At 50.5% G+C, this 13,878-nt stretch overlaps 1 protein-coding gene across 5 annotated transcripts in view; it reads left to right on the top strand.

The window, feature by feature from the left end:
• Slc66a2 (solute carrier family 66 member 2) overlaps positions 1–13,878 on the top strand; it is a 39,181-nt gene that overhangs the window by 23,584 nt on the left and 1,719 nt on the right. For 3 of the 5 annotated variants that reach the window (XM_050165033.1, XM_050165034.1, XM_050165032.1), the window contains one exon: positions 6,442–6,658. The exons of 1 other annotated variant lie outside the window; for it this stretch is intronic. In XM_050165033.1, coding sequence (XP_050020990.1) covers positions 6,442–6,658 — 217 coding nt within the window. Of the gene's footprint in view, positions 1–822; positions 846–6,441; positions 6,659–13,878 lie in introns of those variants that run through there. One more of the 5 variants, XM_050165035.1, reaches the window with a different exon arrangement.

Genomic DNA, 13,878 nt, shown 5'->3' with positions numbered 1-13,878 from the left:
CTGAAGGGAGCCCCGCCAAGGAAGAACATTGTGCTGACCGATCTCACCCTCCAGTGTTACCTGTCAGTGCCACTGAGGGGAAAACTTGGAGTTGAGTGTTCCAACACTCTGGTATGTTGGTAAGGAGAGTCAGAAAGGACTCCTGAAGAGAGAGACAGCATCCACAGCTCCAACAGCCTGTACAAACGGAGCACCCTGACTCCAGCTTCCCTGGCTGTCGGAGTCGCTGCCACAGTGATGTGGTTATCACCGGCGCCAGTGCCATGACATACGGCCTTATTTGTGCAACTTCAGATTGAGACGCTGGCCTCCATTGCTGCTTGCCTTACTCTGGCCAGGCAGTGGGTGCTTCCAGTCAGTTTCCCAGGGGACCCTGTCTGGAAGCCAGGAGTGGGGAACTGAACATGGCACACCGCCAGCAATGCTGTCCAGCTTCCTTGGTGAGCTAGGGCTCCGTTCTCAGAACGCTGATTCTGGGTCGCTGAGTCGTCCTTGCCAGTCCTTTGTCTGTTGTGGGTGAGGGCTGTGCTGGGGAGGGTCCAGACCACCAGTCTGGTCTGGAAGGCCAGGAAGGCCATTTCGGCTGTCCTGGAGCCCTCAGGGCAGGCCAGACCCTAGGTCAGAAAACCATCTGAGTCAGAGCGTCCCATGTCAGGCACCAGAGAGAGGAAGTTCAAACAAGCAGAAACCAGAGCCCAGCACACTGTTACCAAGGTCAAGAGCAAATCAGGGATCAGCTCTTGGGGGTACACTCCTGGGGGTATACTCCTGGGGGTACGATAACAGAGTCACAGCAATTTATTTGGGCTCTTTTGTCTGCAGCACACTGAGACCTGTTGACATCAACACTCTGGGAAGTTGTGGAGAGACAGCCTTGTGTTTGGGAAATAACAACTGGCTCAAGGGAAAAATAATAATTCTAGTCCAAATTTAACTTGGCGATGTCCAAATAAATAAATAAATAAATAAATAAATAAAATAAAAACAAAAAGCTCCAAGCCTAGCCAGCCTGCTTGAGATTCATGCACAACCTTCCTTCTGGCCACTAATGCTCACAGGAACTCTGACTGACAGGCACAGCCCCTAGTCCCAGGGCCAAGCCTGCAGGAGATTCCAGGGTATGGAGCCTCACCTAGAGAGATGACAAGAGCCACCTGGCCCAAGCCTGCTATAGGCCAGCAGCAGCACCAGGTTTCACTCCACCCAAATTTAGGTCTGACCTCCTGCAACAGGTGTGTGTGCTTCATAGGGAGGGGGTTTGAGAGGTGGCTCTGCCCTTGCCTTGCTGAGCCTGATTCTTCCTGGTCTCCTGTGCAGAACCCTGGTCAGTTGTTGACTTGCCCAGATGGGGGCAGAGTGCTATATTTCCTGTCTCCTCTGATGGTTTAAAGCTGTCTCCCCTAATGCCCCTGTCCCCCAGGATGGTGGGAGCTGTTCTGGATTGTTGACCCAGGACTCTCTGAGGACTGCGGGCCACGGGATGCTCATTTTTTTTTTTGGGTGAGAATCACCTGTGGCCTCATGAGGTGGCCTTGTTCAGTGAGGCTCAGGACAAGAGTGGTCAGTGTTACTTTCAGCTGACGTGAATTCCTCTCGGCACTCCCAGATTCACAGACTAAGGTGTGGGTGGCCAGCTGGGCTCCTGCTCACTCCAGTCCATAGTCTAGACTTGTGTCTTTGCCACAGATATTATGGGACAGTATGGCAGCCACAGGAAACCTTTCTGGAGCTGGGCTGTGGCTCTGCCATGGTGGGGCTGAGTACCTTAGGGAACTGGAGAGAAACATGCCGCAGTCCCGCTTGCCAGGTAGAGCTGGGAGGTTACATGTGGTACCATGCTGTCATAGGGTGGCCTGTCCTTCCTCGGCTCGCCTCCCCTATCAGCTCAGTCTCCTGGGCCCTACTTCATGTCAGGGCCAACCAAGTATTAGCACCTTTCTCCCCGCCCCTGAGGTGAGTGCTACTGCTGGCCCTGGCGGTAGTCATTTCTGAGAAAAGTTGAGAGACGTGTACCCTGTTCCTCATTGGGTTTGCTCTGCCTTTTCAGGGGCTGATGATCATCGGCTTGAAAAAAATTTTTTTTTGATATTTATTGAGCTCTACATTTTTCTCTGCTCCCCCCTCCCTCCCATGCTCCCCACGCTCCCAATCTACTCAGGAGATCTTGTCTTTTTCTACTTTCTACTTCCCATGTAGATTAGATCTACGTAAGTCCCTCTTAGTGTCCTCATTGTTGTCTAAATTCTCTGGGATTGTGGTTTGTAGGCTGGCTTTCTTTGCTTATATTTAAAAAACCACCTATGAGTGAGTACATGTGATAATTGTTTGGGTTACCTCACTCAAAATAATGTTTATAGCTCCATCCATTTTCCTGCAAAATTCAAGCTGTTGTTACTTTTTCTGCTATGTAGTACTCCATTGTGTAAATGTACCACATTTTCCTTACTCATTCTTTGGTCAGGGGGCATTTAGGTTGTTTCCAGGTTCTGGCTATGACAAACAAAGCTGCTATGAACATAGTTGAGCACATGTCCTTGTGGCACGATTGAGCATCCTTTGGATATATACCCAAAAGTGGTATTACTGGGTCTTAAGGAAGGTTGTTTCCTAATTTTCTGAGAAATCACACTGACATCCAGAGGGGTTGTACCAGCTTGCATTCCCACCAGCAGTGCAGAAGTGTTCCCTTTTCCCCACAGCCTCTCCAACATAAGTTGTCATCAGTGTTTTTGATCTTGGCCATTCTTACAGGCGTAAGATGGAATCTCAGAGTTGTTTTGATTTGCATTTCTCTGATGACTAAGGATGTTGAACATTTCCTTAAGTTTCTTTCAGCCATTTTAGAGTCCTCTGTTGAGAGTTCTCTGTTTAGGTCTGTACTCCATTTTTTTTTTAATTGGATTATGTGTTCTTTGGGTGACCAATTTCTTGAGTTCTTTGTATGTTTTGGAGATCAGCCCTCTGTCTGATGTGGGGTTAGTGAAGATCTTTTCCCATTCTGTAGGCTGTCGTTTTGTCTTGTTGACTATGTCCTTTACTTTACAGAAGCTTTTTAGTTTCAGGAGGTCCCATTTATTAATTGTTTCTCTCAGTGTCTGTGCTGCTGGGGTTCTATTTAGGAAGTGGTTCCCTGTGCCAGTGAGTTCAAGTGTACTTCCCACTTTCTCTTCTATAAGGTTCATTGTGGCTGGCTTTATGTTGAGGTCTTTGATCCATTTGGACTTGAGTTCTGTGCATGGTGATAGATATGGGTCTATTTTTATTCTTCTACATGTTGATATCCAGTTACGCCAGCACCATTTGTTAAATATGCTTTCCTTTTTCCATTTGATATTTTTTACTTCTTTGTCAGAAATCAGGTGTTCAAAGATGTGTGGATTGATATCCGGGTCTTCTATTCAATGCCAGGCTTGAACTTTTGACAGGGGCTCAGAGAACCCAGGCCTTGCCTGCCAGCATCCCAGACACCGCCACTCTCTGGAGGATGCATCTTGTTCTCACTTTGCTCCTATGGGAACGGGAAGGCTTTGCCTGAAGTGGCGCAGACAAGCCACACGAGGGTGCTGGCGGTCTGCCGTAAGAAGGGCCCTGGGTTGTAAACCTCAGGTGTCAAAGCTGCCTTGTGTAACTGTGCTGTTCTTGGTGGGGGTGGCATGCTCCACCGCCCTAGCGATGGGCCCTTGAGGGCAAACAGCAGCAACAACAAAAGCTTCCTGGCCTAGCTTTGGTTTCTTTCTGCTCTCAGCAATGTGGTGGACCCAGTGTTTTTCCCTGTCACAAAAGTGTGGGGGCTACCCTGGGTTCAGGTTCTGCTGGCTGGGTTCAGGAGGACTTGACTTGTCCTTAGACTTGAGAATGCTGTATTTTCTTCCATGTGCTTCTTGGCCGCTTTCTGTCCATTTCTTTTTCCCATTTTTTTATTGGGTTGTCCATCCATTTGCACATCATAGATTCAGAATGACATCGGGGCTTTCAGCAAAGCTTCTTTTAGGTTATGAAGTCTAAGTGTCCTGCAGCGTTCTCTTTACTGTCTGTCTTCACTGGGGTGCTGTGCCTCCCCTGTCATCTCCAAGTCTTCTCACAGCCTCTCAGCAAACAGCTGTCCTGGGATTTATCCCTTGTCCCCTTATCCCTTGCTACCTGCTGTTGAAGGACTACCTCTGACTTCCAGGTCCCCGATCACCGCCTGCCATATGTGATGATGTTGCATTGAGCCAATGGCTTCTTTCTGCTACTCTGATGGGAATCTGTTTGCCTCCGACGGTCAGTGAGCTCTCCCTGCAGGTGCTGGAACACACAGGGAGACGGTGCAGCCTGGACCAGCCCCCACTCCTGCCCTGTAGTTCAGGGCAGCTTTGCTCGCACCTGCTGCTCCAGAACAGGCTCCTTTCAGGATTGGGCCTCTCATCTGAGGGCCCAGTGCCTGCTGCCCCTTAGGCCATCATCAGGATGCATTGGTGCTGCGAGTGAGTCCAGGCCGGCTTGTCATCAAGAAGGCTCTAGAATGGAGATAAACTAGAGCCAAGCATAGTCCACGGGCCACCAGCACTTGAGTCTTAACTGTACATGGCGTGTGGTGATACTCCCATATTGCATGGCTGTAGCCCTGTAGTGAGTCCTGAGTCAAGCTTTCATTGATGTGTTGATGGCACTTCTAGGCTGTTAGGCTCATATGCGTGTTGCTGAGGCTGGGGAGGGGGACCCCAGAGACCCCAAACCCAGAAAGGCAGGTCTTTATTGTGGAGTTTCTCCTGGGCCCAGGCTCCAGTGAGACTTGTAACCTTGGACAGGGTGGTTCCTTAACGTCTCTGAGCCTGGTAAGTGAGGTGGGTATGGGGCCACATTACCTCCAAGCTAGATCGTGTGTGACGCACAGCAAATGCCATTTGGTGCAGGTAACCTAGTCAGTATGTGCTTTCTGGGGTTTCTCTAGATTACTCCTTTTTGTCCTGATCCACCCCCAAAACCAAAAAAGAGCTTCCCGGGTAGTATTAGAAACGACTTTTTACATGTGTTGAGTCTGAGTAATTGGGAGGAAGTTAGCCACCGCCCTACCGCACACACATGCATGTGCACACACACACGCACACACACTTTAATGTGTACCACACCAGCACAGGCTGTTTTCCTGTAGCAGAGGGAGATGGTGACCTGCTGATTCACCTACACAGTTCAGACGCAGACTGCAGAAATACTGATGCAGGGCAGGCCGGGCCTCTGAAAACCCCAGGGCTGCAGCTTTGCTGTGGTCTGCAAGTTACAATCAGCCCAGCTTCCAATTGCAAACAGGGGCACCAGGTCCGTCATCTGCTAGCTGTTTTCCTTGTATTCAGTGGGCTGGGGTTCAGTGGGAGAGCGTTTGCTTAGAATGGGTGAGGTCCCCAGGACAATGACAAAAATAGAAAAAAAGAAAATCCCATTCCTCATAAAAACAGCCATATGTAGCAAGAACTTAGTGCCCCGGCGCCCCTTGGCCCCACCCACCTACACCTGCTGGCTGTGCCTGTCTTGGACTTGCCATCTAAGAACTAGATCAGACGTAGCCCTGCCACACTCCCTCTTAGAGGAGGTTTTCTCTTCTCATCTGAAGCTTCCCTGAAGCTATCACGGTCCCCAGGGCCCCAAGTATTCATCTGCTGAAGTGTCATTTAGTTCATTTGTGTGATTTCTTGTGACTATTCCACAGAATGTATCACCAAGCAAGAAGGGATATTGCCGTGGCCACCAAGTATGTAGTAATAGTGTGCTGGGCATTGACTGCATTCCTCCCATGGGCTAAAAACACCATAAGACTCATAGACTGATGCACTAACCCTTAGAACAGTCCCGGGAGGTGGGTGCCTTAACCCTTAGAACAGTCCCGGGAGGTGGGTGCCTTAACCCTTAGAACAGTCCCGGGCGGTGGGTGCATTACCCCAAGTGGATGGAGACATGGGGTTAACCTAAGTTATAGAGGACAAAGCTGTAGTTCTAACCCAGGAATCAGATTCCAGAGGCTGTGGTACAATGTATAACGCTCCTTCCTAGAACTTTTGGGATTAAGTTAAAGGGCTTTAGTAGCCTCTCTGTTGACTTAACGTTGGTACCAAGAGTCTCTGGGCCCTTGTTGGAATGCTCTCATCCCCCGCACTGACCTCAGCCTGCTTGCTCTCCATGCTGACTTTGACTTGCTCATGTCCCTTCTCACACTGAATTTGAGCTATTCACATCTCCCCACCGGCTTTGACCCACTCAACTCTCCTCCCACGGTTTGTATTTTTTTTTTCTCCACACTAACCTTGGATTGCTCTGACCCATTCATGTCTCCTCACTGTATGTGTCCCGAGGTTCGACTCCTCACACTGACTTGACCTGCCCATGCCTTGGTATTTCTCTCCCCATAAGCTTCAGCTGGCTCACCCAACTGAGGTGTCTCTATCTCTCTCTCTCTCCCGTCCCCAGACTTTGACCCTCACCATTTCTGGCACTGGAGCAGTTTTGCAGACTACGTGCAGTGTGTCCTGGCCTTCACAGGCGTGGCAGGCTATATCACCTACCTGTCCATCGACTCGGCGTTGTTTGTGGAGACGCTGGGCTTCCTGGCTGTGCTGACCGAGGCCATGCTGGGTGTGCCGCAGCTGTATCGAAACTACCGCCACCGCTCCACGGAGGGCATGAGGTAGGGGTTTTCCTGAGGAGGTTCCGGCAGCATTCCCTGGGGCCGTTGAGCACCAGCAGCATGATGAAACCACCCTGCTTAAGCACACTGGGCCGTGGACTCTTGTCTGAGAAGATAGGTTTATAGATGGGGCAGGGGAGGGAAGCAGAGGACCGCCTCTGTGGAGGCCATGGCCCACCAGAAGCTGCAGATCAGTCCCAGGACGAGGGATGGAGGAGTATGGTACCTATACAACTAGCTATGACAGAGCAGGTGACCTTACCAAAGGTGTTCCAGCTATGACTTTTTCACAGTGGGTCTTGCCACAGTCCACCAAAGATACAGTGTCTGGAGAAGCGGAGTGGGGGGGGAGATAAAGTTGTGCTATCATGATCATATCTGGAGACATCTGTCTAACAGGACAGTCCCCATAGAGCACTGGAAAGTCTTGAAGAAAAGGGCATCTACTGAGCGCAGATCCATGGGTGAGCTGGAGGGAAGAACCCAGTCATGTGTTTAATTTGGCACCATCCTTGAGGAACCCATGGAACTTTACACTGAGACCCTTTAACTTCTCAGAGATCCCATCCACTTCTGAGCCTCCATCCTGCTTCTACCTGAGACCCTGTCCCCTCCTCACCAAGGTCACCCCACCTCTTGTGGAAGACCCTTAGAGGCCCCCTTCTCTGAGGGTTCTTTGCGCTCTTGTGTATAGTGGTGGCATTTTGATGTCAGAGGAATCATAGCCTCCTGTCTTGTTGTGTAAACCACATCCTGGGAAGAAGGGACAGTGCTGAGGCTTGGGGTGGTGCCAGATGCCAGATTTCGGATTTCAGTAGCTCTCTGAGGTTCTTTTTATTGGATGCAGGATTGCAAGTCCGAGGCTTGTGTGCATGCGTGGAGTGTAGGTCCATGTGAGGTGTATGTTCAGGTATAGAGTGCAGTGCAGTGTGGTTCAGGGCGAGGGACGTTAGTGCCACTAAAGCTCTAACATGATACACGAGCAGGGTAGAATTAGGGTGACAGTTGTGACCACAGTGGATCAAGTTTCCCAAGTGAGGATGGATGGAGCCCTGAATTGAGTCTGGACGGTTTTTTACATCTGTGGAGGCTGAAGCTATGAGGATCCCAAAGCTCTGGTTTGGAGCTGGTAGATGTACAGGTAGAACTCCAACTGGGAGTCCATGTTAGTTCAGAGCACAGAGGAAAGACACGGGTGACTTCTGGAGATCACTAACTCCTTGCTGTTCCGAAACGTGAGTGCCGGGTGACCCTTACCCAGCTGAGAGCAGAGGTGTTTTAGAGAAGGTGTCCTGGGGCCGAGGAGGAGCCAGTGTTTGGAGATATGGGGCTCCCTGCTAAGGTATCCTCTAGGGGCAGGGTGCTTGCTGCCTTGGGGCAGAGTCACAGAGGCACTTGCCGGCCAAGCTTCCATTACTGCTGGGGTGGATGCTGTTATTAGGAATCCTAGTTGGGGATATGTTAGGCTCCACCATGTCCTCATCTTCTCCAGAAGGAGGGCTGGGCTACCCCAGATCAGGTCCCCCCCATGTCCTCACCTCTAGATGGAGGGCCGGACTACCCCAGATCAGGTCCCCCATGTCCTCACCTCTAGATGGAGTGCCGGACTACCTAAGATCTTGGGGTTGTGACTCTTGAAACCACAGGAAGTGCAATTTCAAATAAATTTGATGGGGTGTGGGTGCTTCTTGTGATGGATTGAAATGTTGTGTTTAATACATGTGCACACACGTAAACACTTAAACACACCTGGAAACTAAAGGCTGCTGACAGGTGGTCACACAACCAGGTAGGTTTTATCACTTTCCTCTAAGGAACTGCGTGCCCCCATTGCACCGTCATGTAAGTACGCCTGTATGTATGTACACATGTATGTATGTACACAGCCCAATAGGCACATATACAGAGTTCCTACCTCGGAGCTACTGCTCGAGATATATTTGAGTAATTTCCCTCTTGAAAAACATTAGCTGGCTGTGGATTTGGAGCCTGTGATGAATGATGATACATTTGGAATGACTTTACTAATTAATGCAGCAAACCCCTACAAGGCTGATCCCGGGGGTATTTGCATTCTCCTTCCTCCAGGTTTTTACTAGATTTGAAGACTGTTCCCTAACAAGTAATTACTGGAGCACAGGGGTGGGTGTGAAAGATAAGAGGGAGGCTAGCATGAGGCAGCCTTCAGCAGCGCAGAACAGGAAGGAGTAGCTGGGGAAGGCCCTGGGAGTGCGGAATGGGGAGGGAGAGGCATTGCAGAGTCTGAAGAATCCAGCAGCGAAGGTGCTCAGAGGCAGGGCTCACGTGAGTGAGGCCTGGAGGCCACGTGAGAACGGAATGAGAAGGAGGAGGTGGGCGGATTTAGATCGTGGGCAGTTAAAAAGGAGGCTGAGGGACAGGCCCCAGGACCGTGCCACCAGGCCACTCTGCAGGATCCAGCTGGGACTCTGGGCTCTCTTGCTATAGTGAGATGCTCCCAGAAACTGGGTTTTGCTTAACCGGTCCCACAGATCTAGCCTTGGTCCCCTGAGCAGGCCCCTTGCGTTTATATAGCCTTTTGGGAAAGTCAGCTTGCTGCTTCTGGGCCATGTCCTTGTCACTACCAGACCTCTGTAATCAGCCTGCTCTGTTTGCTTAACTCTGTAAGAAGAAGCACGGGCCCTTAGTGCCCACAGCAGGAAGACCAGGTACCACCCACTGGAGCATACCGTGCGTATACCACAAGTTGCTTGCTTGCCGAGTACCTTCTGGTGCATGTCAGTGCAGGCACGGGCTCTGGTAGCCAGCACCGTGTTCTAATTTTGGAACAGTCTCTTCACCAAAAAGGCTGAGCAACTCGAACTCATTAGCAGCCATGCCCACCCGACCCAGACTCCTCCACACCACTCACCTGTGTCCTGTCTTTCCTGATTGGCCTGTTCTGGTCATTACACACCTGTAGAACCACATAGCGTGTGGCGGTCTGTGTCTGGCGTGAGCTTCATTCCTGTCCATGACTTCCTTTTGTGGCTGGACCAGGTGTCTGCCTGTCTTCAGTTGGCGGATGCTATGACTCATGCTCTCCTGACTTGTACAGGTTTTCCTGCGTACACACTATGTTTCCCTTCATTGAGAAAACATGGAGGCATAGAATGGGTCTCGTGATGGCTTGGCGTGTGACCGTCTGCGGAACTGCCAGCCTGTTTTCCAGAGAGACACACTTTCATGTTCCACCAGCTGTGTGGGAGAGGGGCGTGCCGGTCCCTCCCAGGTCTTCTGGTTTGTTCTTTTTTCCCCAGCATCCCTGTGGGTGTGAAGTGCTTGGCTCACGGTGGTTTGCTCTGCCTTTCACTGACAAATGATGGTGAACATCTTGTAGCCCTGGCTATGTCTCTGAAGAAGGTCTCTCCGGGGTCCCTACCCATTTTAAAATGTGTATTCGTAGTGTTTTATTACTGAACTGTAAGAGCTAAAACATTCTGTGGTATTAAAATCATATCACATATATGATTTATAAATATTTCTCTTATATCCTACTCTGGCTTATGTGCCTACCTTTTCAGGGTTGCCTATTGTGATGCCCAAGTTTCAACTCTAGGGGATGGGAGTGGCTTAGTTAGTAGAGTGCTGGCCTAGCATGCCCTGGAGGTTTGATCCTCAGTACCACACAAGCTAGGCATGGGGCACACACCTATAAACCCAGCATTAGGAGGCGGAGGCAAGAGGATTATGAATTCAAGGTCATCCCCAGCTATGTTAGGATTGTAAGGCCGGTCTGGGAGACTTAAGACCCTGTCAACTTTGATGGAGTGTGTTTGCGTTTTCTTTTATTGCTTTTGCTTTTGGTGTCTCATCTAAGAGAACTTTGTCTGACCCAGGGTTACAAATACCTCCAAGGGGATATGAGTTGGGTGGGTGTCAGTCCTGGGGGAGCTTTTGTAGGCAGTGGTGGTGGCGGCTTAGTCCTGGACTGAGGTCAGCATGGTCAGCGTGTCAGTGGGCTGACGCTGGGAGGCAAGGCGAGCAGGTGCAACAGTTGGTTTTACTGTCCTGGGTGCCAAAGAGAGGCACCCCTGTCGGCTGCCCAGGGCAAAGATGAGGTGAGGAGGTATTTTAAGAGCAGTGATCTGGCAGCCTGGTTCGGAAGAAAAATGCTGGAGCCAGGAATGAGGTAATGAGAGCCTAGATTAAAACAGTGGGGGAGGACAGTTGGGTCGGGCCAAGAGGCCCATTGGAGAGAGAGCAGTCAGCCCTGGGCAGAGAGGGAGCTGGAGCCATGGCTAGGCTTCCCTATGGTCTTGATCTCCCTCCCTCCACTCCCTGATCTTGAAGTTGAAAATCGAGGCCTCTGGGATGACAGCCTACTCCACACCCACGCTGGCTCCCCTGCAAGGCTCTCTGCCTGGGAAAGCGGATATCCTGTACCCTGGGTAGCTTTTGGTGAGACCCCAGGGCAGCTGTTTCCTCCATCCAAGGATGAGAAATGGACTTCTTAGGATGTGATATACTTTTGTACCCTGCCCCCATCATTTTCCTAGACTGCCCTTGGGCTTTTTCTCTCTTCCTTTCTCCCCTTCTCTGCTTTGAGACAGGATCTCTCTGTGTAGTCCTAGAACTTGTTAAGTGGACTAGTCTGGCCTTGAACTCATAGAGATCCTCTTGCCTCAGCCTCCTAAGTATTGGAATTAAAGGCGTACACACACCATCACGCCTGGCCTATTCAACACTGGATCCACCTGCCTTTTAATCTCTTGAGTACTGGGATTTCAGGGGCAGTGCCCACTCTTTGCACGTAAAGATTACCACTGATGTAAAGGATTGGGGAGCTCCTGCATGGAGAAAAGCTGGTGTCCATTGCCCCAGAGCAAACAAAGCATTAACAGTCCCAGGAAATTGACCGTGAATCTGCCCTGTGTACAGTGGCCCTGTAGCTTCTCCTGTGTAGACCGTGGTCTCCTTCCCCCTGCTACTCTCTGAGCCATTCAGAGCATGTCAAAACTTCAGCATGATTAGATTCCTGTCCCAGGACCAGAATGGTGCTGGCGTCAGCAGCAAGCTGTCTTTGCTGGAGGATAGAGACCATCCGAAGGAAGGATCCAAGCGGCTAAGAATATCCCTGTCACTGGGCAGTGCCATGCTCCAGCAATTACCTCATGTCTCCACTTGGTGTTACAGACACAACTATGTGTTTGGGACCGATGGGATCTTAATAGTGAGGGCAGCTGGGCAGGTGGCTGGGCAGGGACAGGTGGTCTGGGGCTAAGGGCTACAGCTGTATATCCTGGGCTGCGACCTGTCTCAAAGTCCTGTGCTGCTGGACTTTGGAGTCGAGCCCAAGGGATCCCAACCTACTTAGTATGTGACATTGGGCGAATTATTTGAGCCCCATCTTTGTGTGTCTAACTGGGTCACACAGGTCTCATGCATGTTTGGTCCCAGCTCATGCTCACCATACATCTGTGACTCTGAGGAGCAGGTCGGCCACCTTTGCTGCAGGCTCTTCTTAATTGATGTTGGTTTGCAGAAGACCGCATGAGTCACAGCTGGTTCCAGTTTCTTTCTAGGCCACAGCATGTCCCTTGTACAACCCAGGGACGTGTGCCATTGGCTTTAAGACTGAACCCTGAGAGTTCAGCACCTGCTTTCAGCTTGGGATACATGACTGTCCAGGCATTTCCTGCGGGCCTGGACAGGGGTGACTGTCCCAGAAGCCTCTGGAAGTTTGGCAGGTCTGTCTGTTGTAGGGGGATCCTGGTCTCTGAGAGATGCCTCCTGCCTAAGCAGGGAGTGACCCCAACGTTCCCCATGCTCTGTTCCTCTGTTGAGGGACTGCAGCTGAGGTGTGAGGGTCTTGCTGCGTCACCCATGCAACAAGACCCAGATTTCATTCCCATTACCTGCTTCTATTACTCTGGGTATTCTGAACCCAACAGTTTGGCTTCACCCAGTTTTTAAAAAGTGACTTATTTTTATTTTATGTGCATTGAGTGATGTTCTCGCTTACATGTATGTCTGTGTGAGAGTATCGCATCCCCTAGAATTGCAGTTAACGTAAGCTGCCATGTGGGTGCTGGGCATTGAACCTAGAAGAGCAGCCAGTGTTCTTAACTGCTGAGCCGTCGCTCCAGCCCCTGGCCTTACCTGACTTTAAAATGACAACAGAAAGCCTTACTACCACAGAAGATCCTATGGAAGTTGTCTCCTATTCATTTGGTGCTGTAGGATTATGAGGGACATTGTCCAAGAGGTGAAATCTCGGGTTCCTGACCATGTCCTACAGACTGACTTTAGCCACCTGCAGCCTCAGACTTGTCCAACCACATGAGAAACATTAGGCAATAGTAACCTCCATATGGCCCTACATTATCATACCTACCCATCAGGGGTCCTTTGGATTCTCCATGTGTGTGGTGTCTTCTCATAATGTGGTTTTCCAGTAATGCTGTGTGTTTGTTTTGAGACAAAGTCTTGTAGCTGAGACTTATCTTGAACTCATAATCCATCTGCCCCCACCATTCAAGTGCCCCCACACCTGGGTATGCTGCCCCCCCTGATGTGGGAGTGTCATATATCAATCTGTTGATTTCATTGATTAAGTTATAATAAACCAGCTGCTTGGCCTCATGGCTTGGAACATAGATGGGAGGAGAAAACAGAATAGAATTCTGGGCGGAAGAGGAAGTGAGGTCAGACTCTGCTCTGCTCCCGGAGAGACCCGACAGCTCTGCTGGAGCAGAGACGCCATGCTCAACTCTTGCTACACTCTCCCAGGATGGACAGAGGCTAGAATCTTCCCGGTAAGCGCACCTTGGGGTGCTTACACACATTATTAGAAATGGGCTAGTCCAGGTGCGAGAATTAGCCTGTAAGGGCTAGAGTTCATGGGCCAAGCAGTTCTTTAAATGAATACAGTTTGTGTGTTGTTATTTCGGGCATGAGCTAGCCAAGCGGCCGGGGTGTTGGGGACGCAGCCCCGCCGCTCATTATTTCAACACCCCCCTTTGTTTTGAGGCATCTGAGCTGCAGCACTGAGATTGGCAGAAAGAGATAGCCATTTCAGGAAGGAGTAAGCTGGTGTCCCCAAGAGGACAGGAAGCTGGCATACTGCACAGTGGTGGCCGACGAACGTGGTTGTGCCTAGCTTGTGGGATGTCTCCTCTGCATAGTGTATTAGGGGGCTTGCAGCTGTAAGCACCAATCAGCTGTTTGCCTGGGGGCATCAGCTGCAGCCTGCACACTTG

Source organism: Alexandromys fortis, unplaced genomic scaffold (assembly GCF_014885135.2).
Source record: "Alexandromys fortis isolate MF-2015 unplaced genomic scaffold, M_Fortis_MF-2015_v1.1 scaffold_160, whole genome shotgun sequence".
Taxonomy (NCBI): domain Eukaryota; kingdom Metazoa; phylum Chordata; class Mammalia; order Rodentia; family Cricetidae; genus Alexandromys; species Alexandromys fortis.
Note: the sequence above shows the minus strand (reverse complement) of the source record. Positions and strands in the feature narration are given on the sequence as shown.